General features: G+C 41.8%; 4 protein-coding genes across 5 annotated transcripts; 1 reads left to right on the forward strand and 3 right to left on the reverse strand.

Moving 5' to 3' along the window:
• The first annotated feature begins 54 nt into the window (after nucleotides 1–54).
• On the forward strand, nucleotides 55–16,296 carry ftr82 (finTRIM family, member 82). 2 transcript variants are annotated; one of them, XM_055043541.1, is made up of 8 exons: nucleotides 55–127; nucleotides 10,779–11,397; nucleotides 12,620–12,715; nucleotides 12,804–13,037; nucleotides 13,127–13,286; nucleotides 13,366–13,422; nucleotides 14,845–14,910; nucleotides 15,011–16,296. In XM_055043541.1, the coding sequence occupies exons 2-8, from the start codon at nucleotides 10,804–10,806 to the stop codon at nucleotides 15,532–15,534; spliced, it is 1,731 nt and encodes a 576-aa protein (XP_054899516.1). In that variant the 5' UTR covers nucleotides 55–127; nucleotides 10,779–10,803; the 3' UTR covers nucleotides 15,535–16,296. The 2 variants fall into 2 exon arrangements, with proteins under 2 accessions (XP_054899516.1, XP_054899517.1); XM_055043542.1 differs by lacking the exon at nucleotides 55–127 and having other exon boundaries at nucleotides 10,670–11,397.
• On the reverse strand, nucleotides 1,942–5,850 carry ftr83 (finTRIM family, member 83). Its single transcript, XM_055043543.1, has 7 exons — nucleotides 5,196–5,850; nucleotides 4,739–4,834; nucleotides 4,306–4,539; nucleotides 4,062–4,221; nucleotides 3,917–3,973; nucleotides 3,576–3,644; nucleotides 1,942–2,761 (listed from the first exon to the last, which is right to left on the reverse strand). The coding sequence occupies exons 1-7, from the start codon at nucleotides 5,769–5,771 to the stop codon at nucleotides 2,235–2,237; spliced, it is 1,719 nt and encodes a 572-aa protein (XP_054899518.1). The 5' UTR covers nucleotides 5,772–5,850; the 3' UTR covers nucleotides 1,942–2,234.
• A 623-nt stretch (nucleotides 16,297–16,919) lies between the features above and the next one.
• atp5l (ATP synthase, H+ transporting, mitochondrial F0 complex, subunit g) lies at nucleotides 16,920–18,383 on the reverse strand. Its single transcript, XM_055043559.1, has 3 exons — nucleotides 18,235–18,383; nucleotides 17,742–17,893; nucleotides 16,920–17,226 (listed from the first exon to the last, which is right to left on the reverse strand). Exons 1-3 carry the CDS (start codon nucleotides 18,284–18,286, stop codon nucleotides 17,128–17,130), a joined length of 303 nt encoding a protein of 100 aa, XP_054899534.1. The 5' UTR covers nucleotides 18,287–18,383; the 3' UTR covers nucleotides 16,920–17,127.
• Nucleotides 18,384–18,695: 312 nt separating this feature from the next.
• Nucleotides 18,696–25,643, reverse strand: nherf4b (NHERF family PDZ scaffold protein 4b). Its single transcript, XM_055043555.1, has 11 exons — nucleotides 25,607–25,643; nucleotides 22,744–22,759; nucleotides 22,369–22,433; nucleotides 22,063–22,274; nucleotides 21,791–21,995; nucleotides 21,559–21,695; nucleotides 21,262–21,466; nucleotides 20,985–21,181; nucleotides 20,270–20,464; nucleotides 19,981–20,196; nucleotides 18,696–19,903 (listed from the first exon to the last, which is right to left on the reverse strand). Exons 1-11 carry the CDS (start codon nucleotides 25,620–25,622, stop codon nucleotides 19,868–19,870), a joined length of 1,500 nt encoding a protein of 499 aa, XP_054899530.1. The 5' UTR covers nucleotides 25,623–25,643; the 3' UTR covers nucleotides 18,696–19,867.
• Between the last annotated feature and the right edge of the window lie 619 nt (nucleotides 25,644–26,262).

Below are 26,262 nucleotides of genomic sequence, written 5' to 3' on the forward strand. Positions count from 1 at the left end.
GATTTTCAGTTCCTAGACGTTTTTCTTTTTTTTCTGCTTTTTCCCTCTCTACAGACGGACGTGGTGAAAAATACTAGAAGGGAAACTGTGAACAACGCACTTATTCTACCAAAAACTTCTTTACAAGGTAGGCGCTCTACATATTTTTATTCATATGCATAAATGACTCCATGAAAAATATGAATTGGACACGGACCATTATAACAGGATATTCCATATTTGAAATACTTCTCTTCACATCGAGACTTATTAAAACAAAAAACAAACAAACACTCATAATGTATTAAGCGTTTAAGCATCAGCTTCCTACCGCTCAATGCTGGCTGCCTTCATTTATTTTTTTATTTGTTTGACCATTCTTTGTGTAACGTCGTAGATGTAGAAGCCATATCAAACATTTGATGTTGCTTTTCTTTTCAAATCTAACCAGAATTTAGTTTTGTTTCGCCATACAATGTAGCTGCACTATAATTCCACATTTTTCATGTTATTAATCCGGAGTGGTTAAAGTTATTTGTTTTTAATCTGATTATGTAATGGAGATTACACGTTCCCCTCTATCACCCAGCCATGGATATTAGAAAACAAATATTTCTGTGTGGTGATTGCATGGTACAGGGAGCAAGCTGATCCCGCTGAAGGTCTGCACGTCTCTAAAAGGCTCTAAAAGGCACTTTTGCAGTGCTTTACTTTTGCCCAGAAAGTCTTGAGTGGATCCCAGCAGTCTGATGGAGAAAACTAAACTCTGCCTGCAGTGCTGTACACACGTCTCCACCAGAGGTTGCAAGACTCAAGGGTTAAATGCATATGAATAGATCCTGCCTCTCAAAGATACCAAGTACATCATCCACAAACTTTTTGGGGGAATAATTTTAGGCCAACACAACTTTGGAGTAAAAAGAAAAGGATATATTGTTTTGCAATTTTTTTTTAATTTTTTTTTTTTGCCACAAAAAATCTGAAAAATGTGACATTGTGTGCTACCGATTGCTTTCAGAAGTCTCTTAACTGCTGAACAGAATCTACTTGTGTGGCTCCTAGCACAACACACTGGTCAGGGATTCAGTTGTGGGAGAGTTTGAAGTGGGAAGAGGTCATTAAACGATATCTAAAGCTTTAAGTATGTCCTAGATCGTTGTTCAGTCCTTCACATAAAAAGCGAAACAGCTATGGTACAACTACAAATCTTACAAAATATGTCAGCTGGAGTTCAGAAGTCCTGACTGTTTTTTATGTATCCATATCTCTGTTGTGCAACATTTCATACGACCTCCAGTAGTATTTTATCCCTCAAACAAAAATGTGGAAAACCTTAATTTAAGGAAGCACATAAATTGAGAATGCAACGTAAAAGCAAACTTCATATCCTGACTGAAATCTAGAGCAGGTTTTCATATCCTTCCTATAATGTTTTCAAAGTCAGGTTGCAGAATCCCACAATTACTTGTTTTTAATATGATGCAAAGAGGATGCAGAACTTTACACAAAAAAAAGATGTGAAATACTAATTTAACAAGAGATTGCAAAATCTCTTGTTAAACAATCCTGCTGTCTTAAAAAGCAGGAGAGAAATACATGCAAGTCATGCGTTCCTTTTAGAGCCTTTCGGTTACTCATCACCTGTTTCTGTACAGTTCTCAACAAACCCCTCAAAGGGAAACAAAACCAACACTGCCATCCAGACAGAAACTTGTTATATACATTCAGTGAATCTACAAAAGTGTTTGTTTTATTGTTAATCGTCTTAACAATAAAGTAGATGATAGAATTTTTGTTTGGAATTATGGTTGAAAGTAAATATTTCATATTAAGACATGTTGTGTATGGTTTGCTATCTTACTGAACAAGAAAGCAGCCCTGAAAAGCCGACGATCTACGGTTTTGGAAGTAGTTATCCTAACAAAGAGATGAAGTACAAAATTGAGACAGTGACCTCACACCTTTTTGTGTTAAATCAAATGTTTATTGATAAAAAATAATTTTAATACAACATTATCATAACATACATCAGTCAAGGACTGTATGTTTTTGGAATTACTCTATAAGTGCTTTCCCCCTAACATTTGTTCATATCAAGCAAAAAAAAAAATCACACCCATCATAACTGCTTCCCTTTGATCAACACATTTTTTAATGTGAAAAAAAAAGGAAATATATATTTGTAAAATACACACATATGTATAAAAAGTAATAACAGATGATTATTCAGTGATTGTTGGACGGATTGTATGACATCACAGCTGGACGAGGGTGACTGCAGAATCGTACCAAACCCAAAACCCTGGATAGACAGGCTCGCTGAAGGAGGTCTTGAAGCGGTGGAGGAGGGACATGGTGTCCCCTACGGTGTAGAACGAGAGAATGCCCCCGTCGTAGTCCAGGAAGACCCCAATGCGGGAGGAGTACGGCGCGTTTATCTCTGTCTGGTCCTTGCTGTGGCGGGCCGAGTAGCTGGAATCGGAGCAGAACAGGCTCCATGACTTGCGGTTGTAGCCGATGCGGCAGCTGTCTCCGTAGCCCGCTCTCTTGATGCCTTTGTAGGTGACTCCGATGGCGATGCCCTCACCGCTCCAGTCTACCTCCCAGTAGTAGGCGCCTCCAGCGAGGTTCTCCTTACAGAGGACCTGGGGCAAGGAGTCAAACCTGGAGGGGCTGTCTCCGTAATCTTGGGGGTCTCTCTTGAGGGCGGCCTTTTTATTCCCTCGAGACAAGTAGAGTTGTCTGTAGGCTGTGTTTGGGTCCAGAGTGAGCTGGCAAGCATCTAAATGATTAAAAACAAACATTCACTCAGTAAGAGAAATCATTTAACTTATATTGCCTGGGGTTAAATATAAATGAGCAAATTAAAGTAAGCTGAGGAACCCCTCACCAGTGCACCGCTAACTATAATGTCCCAGAGGTTAGTGGACTCTAATTAGCATTTTCACCTTTATAAGATGTGTAACTAATTTCTGCAAGAGCATGCTTTGCAGGGGGAAATAGCAGGAGACCCTCTGGCTGGACACACACAAAAACAGAAAAATCCCAGTGGTAAGATGTCACCTGCCTGCTGTGTACCTCCACCTCTGCAGGTCACAGTTGGTGGGACACCCGGTGGCCTCGCCTAGTTCGGCCCGGCCTTTGATCTGGAATGCCAGAAGTAATGATACTGTTTGTGAGATTGATCACAAACAGAGGTTCACTAAACAAAGACCATCTAAGAGATCACGGACCAAGGAACTGTGAGTCTTCAAGTCAGTCTTAAAACACCTGGTTTACCCAAGCTTCTGAATGCCGCTCTTCTGACTTCGACCAAAAGAATGAAAGTGGAACAGAGAGAGGAGCTCTCAAACTGAAACTGAGGTGAAAATCACAAACCTCCTACAGTACCAGCATGCAAAAAGTACTTGCAAGAAATCTGCCCCAGTCTTTGTCACCCCTGTTGGACTTGCAGTTGTTTCTGATAATCAGATTTTGTGGTCAGCCACAGGGTCTGACAGAGAGACATTATTAGCATCTGATTTGCCTCATGCTGAGCAGAAGGAGCGGAAGGAGCGGAAGCAGCGAAGCGTGTCACAGCAGAAACAGACACTCACATCTCAAGAAGTCGTCTCTGTACTGAGGCTCCTGGACGGGTATGGCCTTGTACATCACGGCCTCTTCACCTGTCGAAGCACATATAGAAAAGGGTCAGAAAACATCTCACTTAGTCGAGGTCATTTCTGTCCTCAGCAGGGTTAAACATTTAACCAGGCTGCAACTGAGTGGCCCAAGAATGGCCTCTGATTAAAATGATGTGCAAACAAACAGGACAGAAATGAGCCAGGAAGGTTTGACTTTCAAATAGGGTCAGTTTGTAGTATATCATCTGGTTAATGGGTCATCTGTAACTTTTTTATCAAGGCACTACGTCGGGTAGAACATTTTGTTGACTCACTTTTGATTGAGCGTTTCTTTTTGGTCTCATCCAGCTGACAGAAGGTCATTTTGTTCACTGAAAATGGAAAGATTAAGAAGTTAGGTTTAGGGTTGAGTTAGGCAGGACTGTTGAGTGAAACTTGGAGGATTTGACTCTATCTGACCTGTTTTGGCGACCTTCACCAGCTCTTCATTGCTGAATTCATTCAGGTGCTGCTTCATCTCGGAGACAGCTTTGGTCACAGAGCCGAAGGTGAAGTAGGGATTTACTGTGACTGAAGGCAACTCCTCCGCCTCCGTCTGGGCTATCAGCATGTGGTAGCTCTATAAATCAAAATCGGCATCACTTTTGACATCAACGAGGGTTAGGGGTGGTTTAAGCATTTCTTTGGTGTTCTTGTTTTCTACCTGGATGAAGTGGATGTGGTCCTCGGTGCGGGACAGCTGGGTGATATGAGTGTCTCTCTTCTTCAAGTCGGCAATCTCGTGAGTCAAACGCTCCATGTGGCCCTCCGCATTGTTGAGTGCAGCTCTCTTGTTCGATGATATCAGTTTGGTCATCTCCTGTTGCATCCTCTCTATGGAGCGCATCATGTCACTGAACATCTTCTCACATTCCTGGAGCGCTCTCTGGGCCGAGTTCTACAGCAAGAGACAGGAGGGGTTTGTCCTATAAATCAAGCCGTTGCCACATCATTTCTTTCCCCCACAGTAAGCTTAAAGATGCTGTCATCTCTCTTTTCAGATGGAATGCTGTCAGGGGAGGCTGATTCAATGTTCCCATCAATGTTTAGTGGTTAGTCTGGTCTTATCTGTCTGATAGATAATGGGGGTTACGAACCTTGAGCGAGTCCACAGCTTGTTTCAGCTCCTCCATCTGCTTGAGACGGTCATGAATCTTTTCCTGGATTTCAGCCTGGGTGGCGCCCAGACGTTGCTAAAATTGAAACAAGAAACATTGGAAATAATTATGAGCACAGTGCCATAAATGAGCTGCTAAGTCACAAATGCTAGACTTGTTGTTGCAGGGTATGGCTCTGAGCTGATTCTGGAAACTGTCTTTGTGACCAATAGATATTTTCAATACATGAGTCTTGCTGTTTTTTCTGACTGTTTAATCCGATTCATATCCTGTTCAACCTTGCATTACACAGTGAACTGTTGTCCAAATTTGCACAAGTGTACATTATTAAATGCATTGTCTTTAAGCAGATTATATTGTTGGATTATCAAGATATCAAAAAGTCAGTCTCTGACCAGTCAGACATGTTTATTAGTTGTACTTATAGTTTACATACCTGCTCTTCAGCTCTTTCCTGCTCTGCTGACACCATGTCATGACCCTTATGCTCTTTCACCGTACACAGCACACAGATACACATCTGATCGGTGCGGCAGAACAGCTCCAAGCCTTTCTGATGCTGTGGGCAGATCTGCCTGTCTAGGTGGCCAATTTCGTCAACCAGTTTGTGCCTTTTGAAGGTGGCTGACTCAAAGTGGGGCTTAAGGTGCTTCTCGCAGTAGGAGGCCAGACACATCAGGCAGGTCTTGATGGCTTTGTGCTTTTTGCCGATGCAGATGTCGCAGCCAACATCCTGGGGTCCGGCGTAGTTGTAGTCCGGGGACGGAGGGGGTGGTGGAAAGGCCTCAGAGTCACGTTGGCTGGTGGAGTACCGGGAGCCTCCCATGCGCCTCGGGGTGGGCCTCTTGTTGTAAGTCACCCTGCACTCAGGGCAGAGGTATGAGCCGGTGTGGTCTGCATGGTCCCAGTAGGTCTTTAGGCAGATGGAGCAGAAGATGTGGCCACACGGGATGGACACGGGATCCCTGAGATATTCCTTACAGAGGTAGCAGGTGTCCTGATCATCAGACATGGTGAAGGAAATTTTCTTATGCCGAGAAGATGCAACAAAAAGAGAATCTGACTTGTGTCAGTACAGTGGCAAAGTGAACCTACAGGTAGTGCAAGCGCAAGTTATATAGAGTAAACAGAGGGAGGCTAAACTGGTTAAGCCGAAACCAGTAAAACATGGGCGGGGTAAAAAACAGGAACAAGTGAATGTGTCCAACTCTTACAGAGTGCTGAGAGAATGAATGAAATGTCTGATCAAAAGATACAAATGTTGTTCTTGACTGATAGACCAAAAAAAATGGCGTCTTTCAATAATTTGTTGTTTCAAACATTAGACCACCTTCAGTTAAGGGATTTTTAACAAAGTAAGAAATGCAGTCAGAGTAAGAAATTTGGAATTTGATTAAATTTAATCAAATTTCCTTGTTACAAAAAGATCAGCCAAAAGAAGAAAACAAACATCACACGTAACTGAGATAAAGTGCTAAGAAAACCACAGGTGTCTCTGCTCTGAAGTGGACTTCCTTTGGCTAGTACCAGGAATGAATGCTGTCGTGGTATTTACTGGAATCAAAGTGCAAACAACATGACCTCTTTATGAGAGCAGATATTCTGCTCTTTGATGGATGATTTTACAGCTCCATGTAGAAACAAACTACCGAGTCTGATCACTGAACGAGTTGCTCCTCATAATGACAAGGCTAATTGAAATATATAATGTCTATATCAACGACTTTAGCTTGCTGTTTCTCAGCTAATATAGTACCACTTTAAATTTGATAGTACAATAATATTGACTTTTGTAAGTTTATTTGAAAAATCACCCGTTCCCCTGATGTGAGAAACCCGACTGAGAGATTTCTCTCCAACCTTGGCCTTGAAATCCATTTGACTATGACTAAAAGTTAGTGGCAAACAGTTCATTTGCACTTCTGGCAATCTGTATCCCAGTAAAGCATTAACATAATTTAGTGACAGTGCTGCTCCAGTGTTTGAAGGTATTGTTAATTGCAATTTGAGTGGCCACTGAGGACATCAAAGTTGGGAAAATTCCTGGAGGCCTGGAGTATGGCTATGTTGGGTTTTGTGTACCTGCTAGCAATACTAGCCATTAGCTACTAGCCAATACTGCTGTCTTTTTCAGTCAGTGCGATGCTGACCTTCACCCCATCTGAAGCCAGTTAATCATCAACTCTTTCAGTACTGATTTCCCTTGACAGGAAGCTCCCTGGTTTCTACTGTTCACCTCTTAAACTTGATTTTTTTATTTGTTTTTAGCTTGAAAGCAATTCAAATCCAACATAAGTGGGAAAAAAAACCTGCCTTGTAAACCCGGAAATAAAAAAAAAGCCCTGCTTCTGAATGTTAAAAACTCCAGTGTATATAATTCATCTCACAGAGTGAGCACGCCTCCCAGCCAAGATGGAGTTTCAGTGCCGTTGAGATGGAGCAAGGAATGCAACTACACTTGATAGCCCAGATAACAGGAGGGCCAGGAAAGCTTGCTTAAAAGATTCCATTGTGTTTGGGCCAGCAGGGCCTGAGAAGAGTGCCAAGCATTATATAGGGTCTGTTGTGTGTCAAACAACTCAGCTGACATCTAAAACCAAAACGAAGCCTATTATTTCACTGAGAATTCAACTCTACAATTGGGGCGAATGGTGAACATTGATTTGTTTTTATGAAATTCAATTTTGTTATTTGTGAATGTTAGTTTTTTGGGCCTGATTAAGTTTTACATAACTCCCCCCCTGATAATATTAGCTTCCTGAGGCGGCTTGGTAACACAATTTAGACTAATTTGCTTCATAGTAACAGTTGCTGTAATTGCATACATTTCACGTGTAAATTAGTTGAGCTAAATTTGCTGATTGCAAATTAACGTTCAATGCATGACATGAGCTCTGACATCTTACACGGATCAGCTGCACACAGTCAGGGAGTGCCAGTAGGAGTGGAGGATATTATTGTTATTTGGTTTGGATGACCCTGAGTTTCTGAGCAAAATGTTCTCTTTTTTTTTCCCACCAAGACACTCCCTGATCCAAATATTCACACCTAATGCTTTCAGTTTGTCCTTCGCTCAACAATTTTCAACCAAAATGTGGACTTTGTTCTCATAAAACAAAATAAACATTTTTTGCAGAGCTGCGCTTCTTTCATGAGAGATGTCTTAGCCATGTGAAGTATTTTATCTCATCTTTTGGACATTTTGTCTCAGTCAGAATCTGCCTTGTATCAAACAGAAATATTTTAAGACAAGAAAAATGTTTCTATGAGATGAAAAAGAAGCACATGTCTTTCTTACATAAGGTCTTCTCTGTGCTGACATGGGTGTGTCCCAGAACACACTTCCCTGCAGTTGTTTTTCGGACAAAAACTCAGCGATGGCCTTCCTTTGAAGCTTTCACTCTGGCCGCTGAATATCTGACTGAGTCAGATATTCAGCTTTCTTTTGTGTGTTTTGTGCATTTTTCATATACTTTTTTTTTTTACTCCATATCTTTACTTCTATGTATTAGATGTCAATCCTGAATTTGGGAATGTGGAAGTGCTGTTTTGGGTTTGGTCCAGTTTCTCCACTCATATTAGGACCTCGCCTGAATCCTTTTCAGTTTTGAAACATGCATCGAAAACCAAAAGGGTTACATCTGTTTTCAGTTATTTTTGCTCGTCCTCCGTAAATTGTATCCCTTTCTTTCCCTTTGATCAAACACCATTTGTCCTCCCCTGCACTCGCTCTGCTGCAGAAGACGAACGCCCAAACCTCTGACCTTGGACTGAACTCGAGTCAACTGGAAACTTTCTGCTTCCTTCAACAAAAAAGCATGAGTATGCTACTTTTGTGGAAGAGCGGCTACATCCTTTATGTTGTATATATTTATTACGAGAATTGTTTTATTTAGTAAATATCAAAAATTATGAGACGATGTTTTATTGCTTTCCTCAAGTTCGGAAATTTAAACAGTTTGGAACGGATTTCATGGTTTATTTTGGCTAATTTACAACATGTAAGTGAGTTGTTTTTGTTGCCTAAAAATGTATTTTTTGTCAACACCTAAAACATTAAACATACTTGAGAGATAAAGCTGTAAAGATATTAAGATAAGAATTGTGGACCTCCACAGGTCTGGTAGAAATTCCCTGAAAGTATACTCAGCATGAAATGTCCATACAATTCCTTAGGAAATTTATGGGAAGAGCTGAAAAGGTGCTTCCGTGAGCGAAGTGGACTACAAACCTCTCCCAGTGCCACCGGTTCTGTCAGAAGGAATGGGCCAAAAATTCCTGCAAGCTATTGTGCGGATCTTGTGACAGGAAACCAAAAATGTTTGACACAAGTAATGCAATACAAAGGCATTTCCGGCATTTAATAAGGAGGAAAAAAATGCAAACCTCTGAATTTAAATAAATGTTTTAAATATTCTCTTTAAAAAATATCTTATCATATCTTAATCAGTAGAAATGATTCTTTGTGACATGACACGTCTTGTGTCTAAAAGGCTTTGTGCATTTTTCATAATCATTTTGTTGCAGCAGCAGGTTCTCAAAGAGACCACATTTTCTTTTTCTGTGGATCTCAAGCGGTTCCCCTCCACAGATAGGCTGTTCAATCTGTGAGCACAGGCCGTTTGGTTTCCTCGTGAGGAAGGAAGGAAAACTGGCTTATCAGAAACCTGGCCAAATATGGAGAGGTGAAACTACCAAGTGGATGACATAAAGCAACATGTGAATGGCAAGGTGATTTTTACTTGGTTAACCCCACATTAGAGTTGTGGATCGCTCTGAGTCAGTGAGAAAATTTGACGTACCTTTAAAAAAATAATAATAATAATAATTGAATTTGTTTAATGGTGTGAGAGTAAACACTGAATGTCATGTCAGCATGAGGGGAAGGCCAATAGATTAGACTTTTTGTGAAATATCATGAAATGTCATCAGACAAGTCTCCAGGTGGATTTTTACCACCATCTTGTGTTAAATAAGAAAATGTGAGTCAGGGTGACAGGAACTTTTTTTTTTTTAACTGCAGAACATGTGACATCACCTGAATGAAACGTGCAACGTAACACAGAAACTAACCATTGCAACACACCTGGATGTGACAGGAATGCTGTTTGCATGTGTGTGTGTGTGGGTATTTATGCCTGTGTGTTTCCATTGTTCACATCAAGCATAACTGTTTCTCTTTCTGCTGCTCAGCATATCACACACACACACAAACGCATACACACACACACACACACACACACACACACACACACACACACACACACACACACACACACACACACACACACACACACACACACACAAACGCATACACACGCCCCACATGGAACGACCAGACAGGTCAGACCAGTTGCTGTGTAAATATTGCAACTCTGAATTTTGTAGCAAGTTACAAGTTGTTTAAAAAAGAAAAAAAAAAAACAATTATTTTTCTGAAAGATTCTTGTGGGTTCATTTGAGCTCAGAGTGTCTGTGTTGGTTTATTGGGTGGTTCCCCCCCAGCCACTTTCCTCCCTGAAATTTCTACAGTACCTCAAGCTGCTTTAATGTTTGTCGAACTATATCCGGTGTAAGACAATGGCGATTCTGTGTGACAACAATAGCTGGAAATGCAGCTGCCGGGACGTGTGTGCGCAACCCGGCCACAGATGAGCCTCATGAGGAATTCAGGAAGAAAGGAAGCTGCTGGGAGAAAGGAAACGTTTTCCTTCCCCTCCCCGACGAAATGTGGCAGATTTAGTTTTTCGCATTTCATTCATTCTCCTTCCATTGCTCTCATCTCCACTTTTTTCCCCCCTCTTGCTCAACTTTCTTATCTGAGCTGGGCAGGGCTCCATGTACTCACGGCAGAGGGGGGAGGGGCCTCGCCTGCTTTCAATCAATAACCTCTGGAATTTAGAAATACAAGTAGATCCTGTCCCTGGCAGGCTGCACCACACCGTCGAGGGCGGGCTCTCTCGCACACTCAGCAAACTCTCTATCCACTTCTGGCACTCTCTCCGTCTGTTTTCTACAGGTCTGACTGGCTGTGGAGCACCATCATGATGGCCGACCAGACGTCTCCTGATTATTTCAGCTGCTGCCTGTGTCAGAGTCTCCTCAGGGACCCCGTGGCCATCCCCTGCGGCCACAGCTTTTGCATGGACTGCATCGACGGCTACTGGAATGAAGCGGACTACACCGGCATCTACATCTGTCCCCAGTGCAAGATCACGTTCACTCAGAGGCCCGTGCTGCGACCCAATGCCACCCTCACCATGGTGGCCGAGAAGATCAAGAAGAGCGGCCTAAACGTCAATTTGAGCGCGTCGCAGGCGAATGTCTACGCAGGGACCAATGATGTGCCCTGCGACTTCTGCTCAGGGAAGAAACTCAAAGCAGTCAAGTCGTGCCTGAATTGCCTGGCGTCGTACTGCGAGAAGCATCTGAGGCCGCACTACGAGTCGGCCACCTTCAAGAGGCACAAGCTGGTGGACGAGCTGGGGAACCTAGACAGGAAGATCTGCCCGCAACACCAGAAGTCCCTGGAGCTCTTCTGCCGGACGGACCAGATGTGCATCTGTGCCATCTGCACCGTCAGCGAACACAGAGGCCATGACATCGTGTCCGCCGAGGCAGAGAGGGGCGAGAAGCAGGTAGGACGTTCTGCTTTCGTAGAAAGCTTGATGTGGTCTTGTTCAGCTCCATGGTGATTGATGAAGTCAAACTTTTTTGTGTTTTCTTGAGTGAAAGCAAGCAGGGTATTATGGATTGTTGTTTTTTTTTTTTTACCCCAGCCCCCTGGGATTGCTGCTGTGGACTTTGACTCATTTCACCAATGCTATCAGCTTCCCTGGCCAGCATTCACGGCCGCCAAAACAAACCCAGCTCTCTGATTAGCCCGGGGGTGTGTCTTAAACTTCTCACCACAACCCCACGTACACACTCACGTACACACTAAAAGCTGCCGTCCAGGGATAAACGCACAGAAACTGCAGCCTTGCCTTTCGCGCAGTCGGTTCCCACCTGTGGGAGTGGGGCCTGGGATAGGATTGGAATGTCAGGGAGTGAAGGCAGACAACACCTCGCTTCAATCTCACTTTGGCATTGAGTAACGCAATGACTCACGGGATGACACGGCCTGTAAAACAATGTGGGGCAGATAAGAGCTGTCAGCAGATACTGCAGTGGGAAGATGTTCCACTGTGTGACTGATACACACTAGGAGAGGTTTAATAGCAGGCGGGGAATATATATTTAGCCCACGGTGAAGTAATTGCAACATCTACAACCACGGGCTGCCTGGCTTCCCTCATGCAAAGATTTACAACCTGATTCTCACCCTCCCACCCCTACCTTCTTATGTTATCCCCCTCCCTTCCCAGATTCCCCACATTCCTCAAGCTTATCTTGGAGAGAATGGGGCCGGCGGGTTTGAGTAAAAGCTGAATTAGAAACCTCCTATTCTACCACCGTGCACCTTGAAACATCTCCTTAGCCGTAGTTTGGCATTCCTGACATGACTGAAATTCTTCCGCAGTTTTTTTTCCCCCCCTTCCTCTCCTCCCTCTGAGATAAAAGCGGGCCGCGTTAAGAAGCTTCTTTGAGCGAGGTTTTGTCCGGCCTGCCAAAGGGCCTCCCCAGATATATTCTCTGATGAGAAAGAATGCCAGTCCTGATCCAGGCTTTATCCCCCGCACTGCGAGAACTCCTGATATTTCTCCTAATCTGAGTTAATATCGCTTGTTTTGAGTTCTTTATTGCAGCACTGCATGATGCAATGAAGGAGGATAATACTGTACAGTTATCAGGGAGGGAGGATTGCCTAAAAAAACTGTAGCATAGAGGATAAATTTGTAATCCTCCTTTATTTTCCAGAAACTGTTGGGAGTTTCCCAAGCAGAGATTAAGCAAAAATGCCAGGAGAGGGTAAAGGAGCTGGAGGAACTCAAGACTGCTGTGGATTCACTGAAGGTAGCATGTACTTCCTCTTCTTTTATTCTTGCACAATAATTTTACAATTTGGACCAAAATCTTACCTCCAAACTGTTTTTCCTTGCAGAACTCAGCCCAGAGAGCGATGGTGGAGAGCCAGAAGATGTTTGAGGACATGATTCGCTCCATCGAGAGGATGAGGTCGGAGGTGACCAAGCTGATCGGCATCAACGAGAAGGCGGCTTTCAACCAGGCCGAAGCTCTGATCGAGCGACTGGAGCAGGAGATCGACGAGCTCAAGAAGAAGGAGACGGGCCTCAAGCAGCTCTACAGCACCGAAGACCACATCCATTTTCTGCAGGTGCGACGCACTTTTTTTTTCTTTTCAGATTTCGACTGAGATCTCTGACCGAATTGGTTGAGACATTCTCGCTTGCCTCCTCCCATCAGAACTTCAACTACCTGTGCACGCCGACCGACGACGGCTTCATTCCCAAGGTGACCGTCAACCCCGACTACTCCTTTGCCGCCGTTAGGAAGGCCGTGGCGGAGATAAAAGAGCGCCTCGAGGAATTCGGCAGGGAGGAGCTGCTCAAAATTTCCAAAACAGGTCGGAGCTCAGTGACTGAAACATTTCCACAAAGCCTCGAAAACAGCTGTGTTTTAAACCCAGTGTGCTGTTTTCACAGTGAATGAGGTTCCAGTCTACACGACGGAGAGCCGGACGTTGGACAGAAGGAACAGAGGTGAGTGCCATCATAGGTTAATTATTATTGAGTTTGATGTTATCATATCTGTGAGCTCTAGCAAGTGAACTGTACAACTGGTGCCCCACATATGAACATACAGGCTTTGAAAAATTATTCACTCCCTTTGAGCTATTTCACACATCACAAATCCACTCGGATTTCGTGCGTTTCAATTTGCAATGCAAAGATCCACAGCTCACGTCGGCGCATTTGTCTCCATGGCAGCCATTAGTCATGCACAAATCGGGTCTTCCGTGAAAGAGTGGCAAAAAGAAATCCTTTGTTAAAGGAAAGCCATCAGAAGTTGTCTTTACAATTTGCCACAAGCCATGCCAAGGAGGCAGCAAGTATGCAAAGGAAGGTGCTCTGGTCAGATGGGGCTAAGATAGCCTCAGCACTATGTTCCTGCTATAAAACATAGTGGTGGCAGCATCATGCTGGGAACTAGCATTTCTCCAGGAAAACTAAAGTGAGACAGATAACGTGTAAAACTAAAAAATGTAACTCCTCCACCTCTTCCTAGTGCTACGATTGCTGTCTGATGAAATGAAAAACAACCAATCAGAGTCAGGAGGAGTGTCTTGATGCTGTCAAACAAACTCATGTATGTGCTGCTAAATGTGCTAATGGTGGAGCAACAGCTTATCATTTCAGAAAAACAGTTTATCTGCCATCATCGGTGACTAGCCTAAGAATTCACCAGGCTCTGCTATCGGAAGGAAGCTGTAGCATGCCAGAGAACAAAAGGAAGAATGTGAGCAGCGTGTGCACAAGCATAGTTTACAGTACTAAGGCTGTGATTGGTTGTTTCTAACCATGCTGTGTATTTCTGTAGAGAGCACTGGAAGAAGGCAGAGGAGCTAAGTTTTTTTTCACAGATTATCTATCTCTTACTATAATGTCACGACAAAGCAACAGTTTTAACAAACTGAGCTGCACAGAGCAAAGGGGACAGTGGCTGTTTTTCAGATCTTACGTGACAGATTACATGATTCTCATGTGTATATCAGCCAACTGCTGAGCCTCCAAAATGAAGGAAATCTGGGTCAATTCAACATTGCACCCTGGATCAGCGATGTTTGAGAAAACCCAGTCACAACTGAGGTTCAAAACTAATTTATAATCTGTTACCAAACCTTAAAAATGCTTACAGATGTTATCTGTCCAATCTGACTGAGATTCAGCTATTTTTCACTTTATATGCAAACCTGGTGCAGACATACTCCCATAAAACCTCCAGTTGTACTGAGAGCAAACAGTGGTTCAACAAGCAAGGGGAGAATACATGCACTTCACTCTATGGCATCAACACAGGTACCTTGTAGTGTTAATATCCGTATCAAAGCAAAGCAGCAGAACCATCTGAGTGGGTGTGTTCAGCCTAGAGTGACTCACCAGTGTTTTTTTTTTGGTCCTCAGGTAAAGAAATGACAGTGGACAATACTCCTCCTCCAGAGCCAAAGACCAGAGCCGATTTTATCAAATGTAAGAACGTCCTACGTTTTTTTTTTTTTTTTTTCTGAATCATGTTGCCAGTCTGGTCCCAATGAGGAATCTGTTGAAAATGTCGGTTCTCCTTGTTCAGACTTCTGCCAGCTGAAGCTGGACCCCATCACCGCCTACAAAGAGCTCTACATCTCCGAGGGCAGCAGAAAGGTCATCCGCACCAGAGACCTGCAGCCCTACAGCGACAGCCCGGAGAGGTTCGACAGCTTCGCCCAGGTGCTGTGCCGCGAGGCCCTGTCCGGCGGTCGCTTCTACTGGGAAATCGAGTGGAGCGGGGAGTTCTCCATCGGCGTGGCCTACAGGAGCATCAGCCGGAAGGGCAAGGGCTCGCTGTGCCTGCTGGGATACAACGACAAGTCCTGGAGCCTCCTCTGCTCCGACACGGGATACTCCGCCTGGCACAACCGGGTGGACAAAGCCGTCAACGGGCCGCACTCGCCCAGAATAGGCGTGTACCTGGACCACACGGCGGGGGTGCTGGCGTTTTACAGCATAGGCAGCAGCTCCATGACGCTGCTGCACCGGTTTCAGACCACGTTTGTCGAGCCCGTCTACCCGGGCTTCGGAGTCGGAACGTCTGTGAAGATCTGCAACGTCAAGTGAACTCTGACATCTCAGCCTCCCCCTGAACAAATCCACGTTTTGTTTCATATAGCATACAGCATCGAAGTGTGTATTTTTACAGGAATGTATAATTATAGCAAAACCACATTAAAGGAGTTCTACTAGTTATGTTTAAAGGAGGATGTGTGTATATTTTTCTAACTCAACACCATCCCTTAGTGTATTAGATTTAACACTGTGCTGTTAAATCATGCTTTAAACATGGCTTATTGAAGCAATATTGAAATGCAAAATCAACATGAGCAGCTTATATCCCTATAATTTTACAACGTGCTAGTGTGAAGTAAATATAACTTTAACGGTGACATTTATTGCACACAATCCACAAATAGTTTCTCCCTCACATCTATTACACGTAATTTACACCGCAGTCAGCACCAGCTGTTTAATCAAAACCTTTGTGAGACCTGTCACATTTTATAATTGTGTGAATTATTTGTATATGTTGATGTTCACTCTTTTCAAACGGATGAGTTCTACAGAAAAACTTGTTTTTTTGGCTTTCTGCTTTTAGGACATTCAGAAGAGTGCTTCATCTTCATTTCATCGCTTGTTTTTCCTGTTATTTGGTAACGTCCGCATCAATGTAGAGCCCTGAAAGCTTATTTTTCACTTAAACTAACTCCTATTTAATTTTACGCATGTTTTCCAGCATAATTATATAATTGATATGAAGAAAACTTTTTGTAAAAAAAATAAAAAAGGCATTAAGGCATTGACGTTTCTAAATGAGGAACTAAATACATGATGTGCCATTGGTGATTCCAGATCAAATACTATATGCAAAGCTGTAAATCAAATGGACTCAAACACAATGAATCTTATAGAATTTGGCAATATGTCAAAATTTGTATTTCTGATCTGACCAAATTCATTTTATTCCTTTAGTAGTCAGGGAAGACCTAAAAACTGAATCTATTTTAAAGACTCAAAGGCTGGCAATACTTCGAATGCCCCCTGCTGCCTGGAAGAAGAAAGCGCACTAAAATAGTAATTACATATTAAGAAAAGCTTAATATTTATCATCTGGCCTCGTATCAGATTTCAAATTTTCTCCATACTTTTTAGTCATGTGCAAAAAGAATGTAGAATAAACTAGTAACTGTAAAAAAAAAATTATCTGCTCTTTACCAGATTTTACAAATACTTAAACATCAAGAGTTTAAAAAATATAATACTTTAGATTTGACGTTTCTGTGATCATTGTCCAGTTTCATGGCCCAGTTTGGGACTAAGCTACATCTTTATTCCATATAGCTATATTTTCAGAAGTAGCTTGCAAGATCAATACATCCACAACAATATTTACACCTGACACAGAATTTTATGAATTATCCTGAAATTGTAAATCAATTAAACACGTCTTACTCTTATATTCTTTAATTCTGAAACAAAATTTTACAGTAGAACTTCAGGTTAATTGGTCTGCAGATGACATTAAAGCATGTCCATAAACACAAGAGGCAACAAGTTTGAAACAAACATCAGATAACAGTTTATTAGTTCCTAGAACAGTAGGTTGAGCATAGAACGCTCAAAAGAAAAAAAGAAATAAACATCAGCCCCAAAATATCAGACTTTGTAGCCAATCAGACCACGTTTGCCAAAGCACTCTCCAATGTAGAACCACAGCATAATTTCAGTGGCGACCACTCCATTCCTCACAACATCCTGAAACACAAAAGTTGTATTAATAAGCAAGGCAAGCATGCATTCATGATTGTGGCTCATAAGTGTCTTGCTGTGTTTTCTCTCTTTAATGCACAATAACTTGTGGAATCAGTGCACTCTCCATTGTCTCTGAGTTATTGACACTCACTCTCCTTCTCAATACAAACAATGAAGTTCTAAATCCAGCCACGACAGACCCAAATCAGGACATTACATTTTTTTTCATTAATCAACATATTCTCGGACATCAGCTGTAATTTTATACATGTCAATAAGGACGGAGCTCTAAAAAAAGGAGAGGGAGAGAATGAACTGATTTCAGCTGCGGGTATTTTTTCTGTTTCAAACTGGCTGAGCTTAAAAATGGAAATGTAATGAATGTACAGAAAGCTAAAGGGGGAAAAAATTTTTGACGCTGTCATATGATTCATCAGATTCTAAAACAAAGTTGTTGTGTCGTTCCTTCAATAGAGATTGCTTCGACATGGACGGTCCCTTGCAGGTTTCTCACGCACCCTGACAGTGGTCTTTGGCAGGCGGGTAATGTTGAGCAGCATTAGAGCTCCCCAAATGGCCCTGGGGAGCTCCAGGGGTGTCGGGGGAACCAGTTCAACCCTTGCGTAATGCCAGAAGGTTGCGAGGTGAGGTTTGGAAAAGGTGACGGCGGCTGTAGGGAGAGACATACGTCCCAGTCAGCTCAGGCCTCTAACGGTGACTTGCTAGGCAACATTAACGGCTGAGCTAGGTGTCTTCCGGTCAATAAAAGAAAGCGACTGGACTTATTATGCAGATAAACCTCAATTTAACGGGTCAAAACAGCAAGGGCAATAATAAATTAGCATCTAATAACTGTATTATAAAATCGAAACACTTTATCTGACATCCACTTCGTTCATCTGAAGGCTAGGTCAACATAGCATCGCCCTCGTTGATCCGTTGAAGGAAGATTAAAACAACTTACAACCGTCCGTATAATAAATTTAAATCCCAGGAACAAAAGTGACTCACTATCAACAAGAACAGGTACTTTAGCCACCAGTTTCTGCACAAGCCGTGACATGTTGGGCCGTTTAGATATCCCGCCTTTCGGCTAGCCCGCTGAATGTCACCTCCAGTTGACGGATGCTGACTCCGGCTGACCACACAGCTGCCTGTCGAGAAACCAATTTACCTCTCATTGCTGCCATCTTCTGGACGTAAAATGTTCCTGCAGTGTTTGGCTTCTTTCCATTTCCAGTATTGGTGGCTTTTTTTTTTTTTTTTTAAACCAACAACAACAAAAAACCCTGCACTAACAGGTTTCATTGCTCAGTTTTTTTTATAAAGACTTCTTGAAACGTCTATTTACTTTTGATGACGTCTCCACTATTATTCACGACGTGACAAAAACAAAACAAACAAAAAAATATCGTCCTGGTGATTCTTGAACATTTTGCTCAAGTCGGGAAATATGTACGTTCTGAGTCTATTTAAAGGGAGTACTTAATTCGACAACACACAAATAAACAAAATCATGGTTTAATTTGCATTAAAAAGTTTTAAACATAAAAAAGGATGAAAATGATACACAAAAATAACAGCTTTGAAAGTGAATTGTTTACGTCTGTGAGCATCTCTGATCAGGGGCCCACCTTGGTCCTGCAAAACTGGTACTGACCCCTGTCACAGTCCCTGACACTAAATCAGCTTCTTATGCTGGAAAAGGTCTCTGACCTTCCCGATTCTACGCTGACAATAAATAAAAAATCAAGCACTAGCACTTTCAGCTTCAGCTGAGTTAAGACGAGATAACATTACAGATTTCAACCACTGAAGTCACAAGTGGCACTTTGGCCATCATCATTCTCTATGACAATTATTCAAATAACATTTATAGATCCCTTAATTAAAAAAAAGACTTAAAAAAAAGTTCTTGACGCCATTGGGATGTCATCTGCCAGACAAGAGATTGTTTGACCAGATCTAAAGTCAAGTGACGACTTTGAAAACATGGAAGTAGCTAAACTTGGGAAAAAAATTGTTGATAACATATATAATATCAGAATAATATAACAGTTTTTGAAAAAGTTTAACCTTTGGTGAAGGAATTTAATTATTTATTGTAATTTCACACAACAGTATCTGTAATATCAGTGACATAACACAAGCTAAACTGAAGCTATATGCATTTAATAACAGAGTAAAAAAACCCTGTAATGTTCACCACCACCTTATTTGCTACAATCTCAGAAAATACTAGTATATAACTTTCCCAGAGTGCTTTCAAATATTTATCATCACTTTTGTAATCGCTTTTAATAAATTATTGTCCAATGTGTGAAGCGTTTGTTTCCTCTGATGGTTGCTGCGAAGCAATTCTAGTGCTATATTAAATCGAGGTAATTTATCAGACCAAAACGCTCCTTAACCCATAATACTGAACACAATGGCATTCTCATGCCATTACAAATACCATATTGTTAAAACCGATTCATTTTTTGCTTGTCTTGTCAGTTTTGTTTGGATTTGTTTCGAATCCCTGGGGTGTGATAGAGCTCCCTTTGCTATGACAAAAGCAAATGTTTTTGTCATCTTCAGTTCTCTTCATAAAGTCTTCAAACAGGTGAATAGTGCTGGGGAAAGTCTGCAAAATTGTTCATGCTCACAAAAATGAAATCTCAAAATTGTCTTCCTCCAGCTGAAATAAAACAATAACGCACAGTAAGGGTAGTGCTCAATAATAATTGATCATTATTGGATTTATGATTCCCTCACCTCGCTGTCGGTGACATTTGACGCTGGTCTCTCTTTCTCTTTCTGTTTGTCATAGCTTGTCCGGTCCATAACTAATAAAGAAATACAGCTCCCTCCATTTTTCACCAGAGAAATCACATCAGCCAGATATTTCTCTTCTACATTTTTGCCATTAACTTCCAGCACAACATCTCCCACAGCCAGTCCTGCTCTCTGTCCAGAACCTCCAGAACCCACCTACAGCAGAAGACAATTGTCAATCTTACAAAACTCATCTGTGCCAGAGAAGTACAAATGTGCTGGTTCACACCTCACTGATGAAAGTCCCGCGTCTCTGCGGGAGAGAGTCCAGACGAAAGCCGAATCCAAGCGGATCTTTTTCGACTGTGCAGAGTCTAGAGCCGCTCAAGTCATTGTTTCCCTTTGGAGATAGCTCAACGTTAATTTCCTCCATTTTTTTCTCAGCTGTTTCACTGTCACAGAACAGAAGAGGAGACAAGCCCAGCTGTAGGAAGAAACCAAAGAAAACGAGGAATGGAAAGTAAACGTGGTGTGAACATACGTTACAGCGCTGGGAAATCTGTTGTTGAACTCTGTGCTGATCCCTTCATTTGTCAATGGTCTCATTTTAAACACACTCTTCTGTTATACGGTGATCGCCTATAATAGTTATTCAGTGTCTGAGTAACTACTATCAGTTTCACAAAGTTTTTGTTTGGCGTTTGGCAATTTTTTACAACTTTTCTGTACAGCCTATTTAAAAAATTGCTTGGATGGTTGGTCAGAATATGAATGGACTTTCAGGCACTTTGTTGTTGGTAGTTTGTTTCAAATGGTAAATGGCCTTCTTATAATCTATTTCTTAAACAGAAGATATTTTAAATATCCATTCAAAATCCATAAAGCCTTTCCTCAAACCCGTTGCACAATTCCTTTAGATCAGTTTGAGAAATTACAAGAATCTGTAATTTAGGGATTGCCCAAGACTTCTAGATCCCGTCGAGGACGAGATAAAAGATTCTCACCTGGTTGTAAAATCCCAACCCAGACTGGCTGATTGTGGTGATGAAGACCTGCTTTCCACTTAGTCTCACTCTTTCCACAATCTCATCATGTCTGAGCGAATCCACTGACTCTCCATTGACCTCCAGCAGGATCTCTCCATCCTGTATACCTGCCCTCTCTGCTGGACTGCCGCTGTCCACCTCACGCAGAACATGATCTGTTGAATAAAACAAACCTAAACCTCAAGAAGGCAAGCAAAGTTTCCTCAAATTTCAGCTTGCACCATTTTCTTCTCACAAGTGTGTCCTGATGGTGTCTTCTCCAGCCGGAGAAGAAATCCATATCCTTCTGGCCCAGAGATTAGGCGGAGCTTTCTGGCTCTGAAGGGCAGTTTGTTGGATGCAGCCATGGCCGGCAAAATGGGCATCTTCCTCTGCATGTAGATCTTCTCACTCTCACTGTCTATCACCAGGATTGTGATGCTGTTTCCGCATTTTTTCATCTATGACAAAACAGAAACAATAATTTTTGAATTGATAGTATCATATTACTGTACAGTATTTGAACGTCATCTCATACGGTACGGTACGGTACCATTCGACTGAGGGCAGAATGTGTAAGCTGGGACACCATTACTCCGTTCATCCACACCAGGTGGTCACCCTTGCGGACTCCCGCCTTTTCAGCCGCGCCACCTTTCACCAGGTTCACTGAGAAGCGACCTTTCTCTCCTTCGATGCAGACACCGGAGAATCAGCCAACCTCAACAAAACAGCTATCTAATCTTGAACATTGGACCGGTTGTGATTGCCAGGAGATGAGTTACCTTCCAAGGCAGTAAAGCTGATACCTAGACCTGAGCCAAGCTCCTTGGTGATGTGGCAGAGTCTGGGTGGCTTGCAGGGTTCTTCGTCGAGGATCCCAGACAACAATTTGAGGTCCTGACCTCCTGCCACAGCCTGCTCATACTCCTCGCCGTCCAGCACCAACATGCATAATTGCTGTCCACTAAGCTTAATCTTCCTCGCAACCTAATAGATAAAGATAGAAAGTTTGATTCGCCTCAAATCAAGAGTGAGTGACCTCAGGAGAACTTACCTCAGCGTGGGGAACGTCATCAACGTAGCAGTTGTTGACCTCTAGAAGTCTGTCTCCATCTCGAAGGCCACCCCGTGCTGCGATGCCCCCTAGAACCACATTTCTAATCACGTGTCCATGGCGATCTCTTTCCACCCGCAAGTTGAAGCCATAGGTCTCCCCTTCTTCTCTTTTAAGAACACACACGCGTGGTCTGGGAATCCACACAGAGTCTGATTCAAAAGAGGAAGAAATGCTCAGTTTCAAAGAGCAAGTCTTCTTTATGAGATGTTGTGCAGCAGGTTTTTTTTTTAAAATGCTGCATACCTGTACAGTCTGTGATGACCATGGCAGGGTTATCAATTCCCTCTTTTGGATCAAATGTAAATTTTCTTTAGGACAAGAATGAATGAAATGTAAATGAAATGTCATAGTAGTCGAGTGTACGGCAACCCTGATGTTCATGCTAACCCAAATAATACACTGCTTACAGATATTGTAATATGATGCAAAACGTTTTCTTTCTGTACAGTCCTTTTCTGGTTGTTATGTTCTGTGAAAAGAACTAGTCAAACTGTCTAACTAAGCCATTTTTCTTTCAATTAATAATAACCCAAAACTGATGTTTTAATAAGAGCTTGACAGTAAATTAGTGTTCAGAATATATTAGAACAAATGGAACAAACAAGAAAGGTGACTTACTCTGTCAACATGACGACTTCCAGCATACCATGAAAAACAAAGAACACAGGAGATAAATGACTTTAGGTGCATGAAACTCACATTATAAAACTCCTTATCTTCACATCTCCAGATGAAAAGATAAGGGGATTTACATAACATAGTTTACCTTTTAAATTTTTAACCAGCACTTTCAAAAATTATAGCTTGCAACACTACACACACACACACACACACACACACCACACACACACACCACACACACACACACACACACACGCACGCACGCACGCACGCACACACACACACACACACTCATTTTGTATCAACCATGATGCGATAATGCTGCTAACTGGACCTTAAGGTTCTGGTTTTGTCTACCTAATAGCAGAGCCTCATTCTTACACATCTGGTCATATCTAAGCTTCCACCAAAATACATGCTGACTTTGACGAACAAGTATAACTCCATAAAACTGGGATTGACATTATTTCGTAATCTTTGGTCTTTGTCCCTTCTAAACACCTGGAGAGATCTGAAAATATAAACTCTGTTGGAGGAGCAGTGTCCTAAAATAAATCAGGAAATATCTGGATTTAGATTGGAGCTATGCTCTTCATATGGTGGGGTTAAACACTAACAGAACAAATTCAGTCAAATTATACAGAGACCATCTGTGGACATCAATTTCAAAGTCTTCCTGCAGATTATCAATAAGATTAAAGCTGCAGTCTGTAACTTATAAAACATGTTTTTTACATATAAATAGTTGTTAAAATGATCATCATTTCATGAGAGTAAGTCAAATAGTCTGTGAAAAATTAAGCTCTTCTCCAGCTCAGTGCTCCCATTACTAATTTCAGAATACACCTCTCAGTCAGAAACAACCAATCAGAGCCAGAGGGAAGATCTCAGCGCTGCCAATCACAGAGAGCAAGCGCTTCCCCTTGCTCTCTGCTGTGCTAAAGCTGGCTCAACACAACATAGCTTGCCATAAATGCTAAGGCTAGGTAGCATTCGATGATGACCGTTTTCCTGGAACAGTAAGTTGCTTCTCCGCCATTAACACAATGAGCAACATTGACTGACAGCACTGAAACCCTTCTTCTGGATCTGACTGTTTTCACCAGGAGTGATGAATTTCTTTAGCCAAATATTAGTTTTCTCTTTTTAATAAATTTGCAAAAAATTTCAAAAACTTTGCTCCACATTGTCACAATGAAGTACTTGTGTGTAGAAGCTTAATGAAAATATTCATTTAATATAACTTGGAATAAGGCTGAATCAATCAATTAGTCAAGTTTATTTGGTTAGCACACTGCAGCAACAAGGTAGGTCAAAGTACTTTACATCATAAAAACACAAGAATAAGAAGTCATAAAAACAACATGCAACCAAATAAACTTTACATTTTGACAAGTACCATCATCAGAATTGTACACATCATGTATGTTAGTCAATGTTCAATTTACTATGATTCCAAAGGTGGGTGTCTTGATTTAAAGGAACTCTGTGTTTTGGCTGTTTTACTGTTTTCTGGAAGTTTGCTCCAGATTTATGGTGCATAGAAGCTGAATGCTGCATCTCCACATTTGGTTCTGGTTCAGGGGATGCAGAGCAGACGAGACCCAGGAGCCCTGAGGGGTCTTGGTTTAGTGGTGCTAAACCATTCAGTCATGTGTAAGCTAACAGCAGCATTTTAAAATACATTCTCTGAGCTACAGTGAGCCAGGATTTTGAAAGAAGTAATGTTCTTTATCTTCCTAATTTTAGTGAGAACACAAGCAGCAGCGTTCCGGATCAAGCTGTTTGTTGTGTGATGTGGATAATATGTTTGGGGAATGTGCAGTGTTATTTTCCCACCACACACAAAGTTTAATATGTTGGCCAAAATGTTTTAAAAAATGTGTCTAAACAGAGTATAAAGAACATGCATGCTGTGTCATCCAGACTTGGGTTGCTCTTTTGACATTTTACACTTTGATCCTTTTGAGGCTTTCATAGAGGAGCTGGAATTTACACTGAAATGAAACTACTCACATTAACGAATCAATTTACTTTTTAATTGACTTGATTGCATGAGATTCAATTGAGGGGTATCCAGATTAGAAGAATATTAATCGCAGGTAATCTACCGTGCTTTTTGTTTTGTTGTTTTGTTTGTCATGTAAAAATTCCAGTGAAGACGATTAAAGCTTGTTGCTGCACTGTGACAAAATGGGTGATAGTTGGTTTGAATACTGTTGCGAGGTGCTGTGGACATTTGTATTTGTCTTCCACATGAAAGGAGGTGATAGGAAAATGCCAGCAGTGTCACACTGAGCTGTCACTGTGGCCTTATCTAACAGTCCAACATGGTGTTGAAACAAAATTTCTGCCTTTCTGACAGAGCTAAGAGTTACAAATGCTAAACAATGTTCGGCTCTTTCAACGGATCAGTGTCACTCCACTCAGGCACCTCTAGACAGCTAATGGGTCACTGTTTGCTTTTCCTCTCATAAACCTCCTTTTCAATTCTTATGTAAGGGGGAAGCCCAAATACAATGGTAGCTAATATTATGTACAGCTGGGGAGTTTGTACTTCAAATAGGTATCATTTAAAAAAAACACAAAACAAAAGTCCAATTAGCAACATGTACAAATATTTTTCAGCAACTGTGAATGTAATCAGAGTCAATCAAGTGAAGCTGTTTTTTTAAGGCATTATTCCTGTGCAGGACTAACAGAATAATGGGAAAACAAACAAAAAGAGCGCTGCATGGAGAACATATGTGGGTATAAAAAATAAAAAAAAAGAACAAACCGGATAGACATGAATGGGATTATTGATACAGTAAAGCCACACGACAAGCATGTAAAACAACCAAATAAACTCACGCCTTACCTTCACCTGAGCTCATGCTGTGCTTCTGTCACGTCAGGTCAGCAAACCCTCACAGAGGGATGGACATTTGCGGTTGTACGTGCAGAGACTCCTCCCTCTGAGGGTTACTGTTTAATCAGACTGGGATGTTTTCAGCACACATGTCAGTGTCACATTGTTCTGTAGACAAAACGCACAGGACACTTCAGGGAAAGTTACAGATCATTGTTTTTCTGCAGTTACAGAATTACAACCTAGAGTGGCTTTCAGGGTCAGGGCCTGTCTGCTGCTATGTTGATTTTTCACTAATGTTCTCCGGCAAACATCTGAGGCCTTGAAAATTCCTGCAACTGTTCAGTTTATTCTAGGATTCAATTACAAAAAGGTGGATTATGGTATCTGCTTTCGGTTTTGCATTAAAATATGTACAGGAAATGATCTAAACTCTCTTGAATCAAATTTTTGTGTCGAAATAGGAGAAGGATAAAACGCAACGTAAGCCTAGAACCGTAAAAAAAGACACAGAAAGAATACAATAAACAATATGTTTGTTTATTATCAGCTTAAGTGGGACAAAACTTGACCCAGAAACATCAAACTTTCCCTGGAACGTTTTGAGGTCAAAGAAAGCACATTCTTTGTGAGAGAGGGATTCAGCCAACACAAGCAGCCTCCTC

The sequence above is a fragment of the Poeciliopsis prolifica genome, unplaced genomic scaffold, assembly GCF_027474105.1.
Source record: "Poeciliopsis prolifica strain line A6 unplaced genomic scaffold, Auburn_PproV2 SCAFFOLD019, whole genome shotgun sequence".
In the NCBI taxonomy this organism is placed as follows: domain Eukaryota; kingdom Metazoa; phylum Chordata; class Actinopteri; order Cyprinodontiformes; family Poeciliidae; genus Poeciliopsis; species Poeciliopsis prolifica.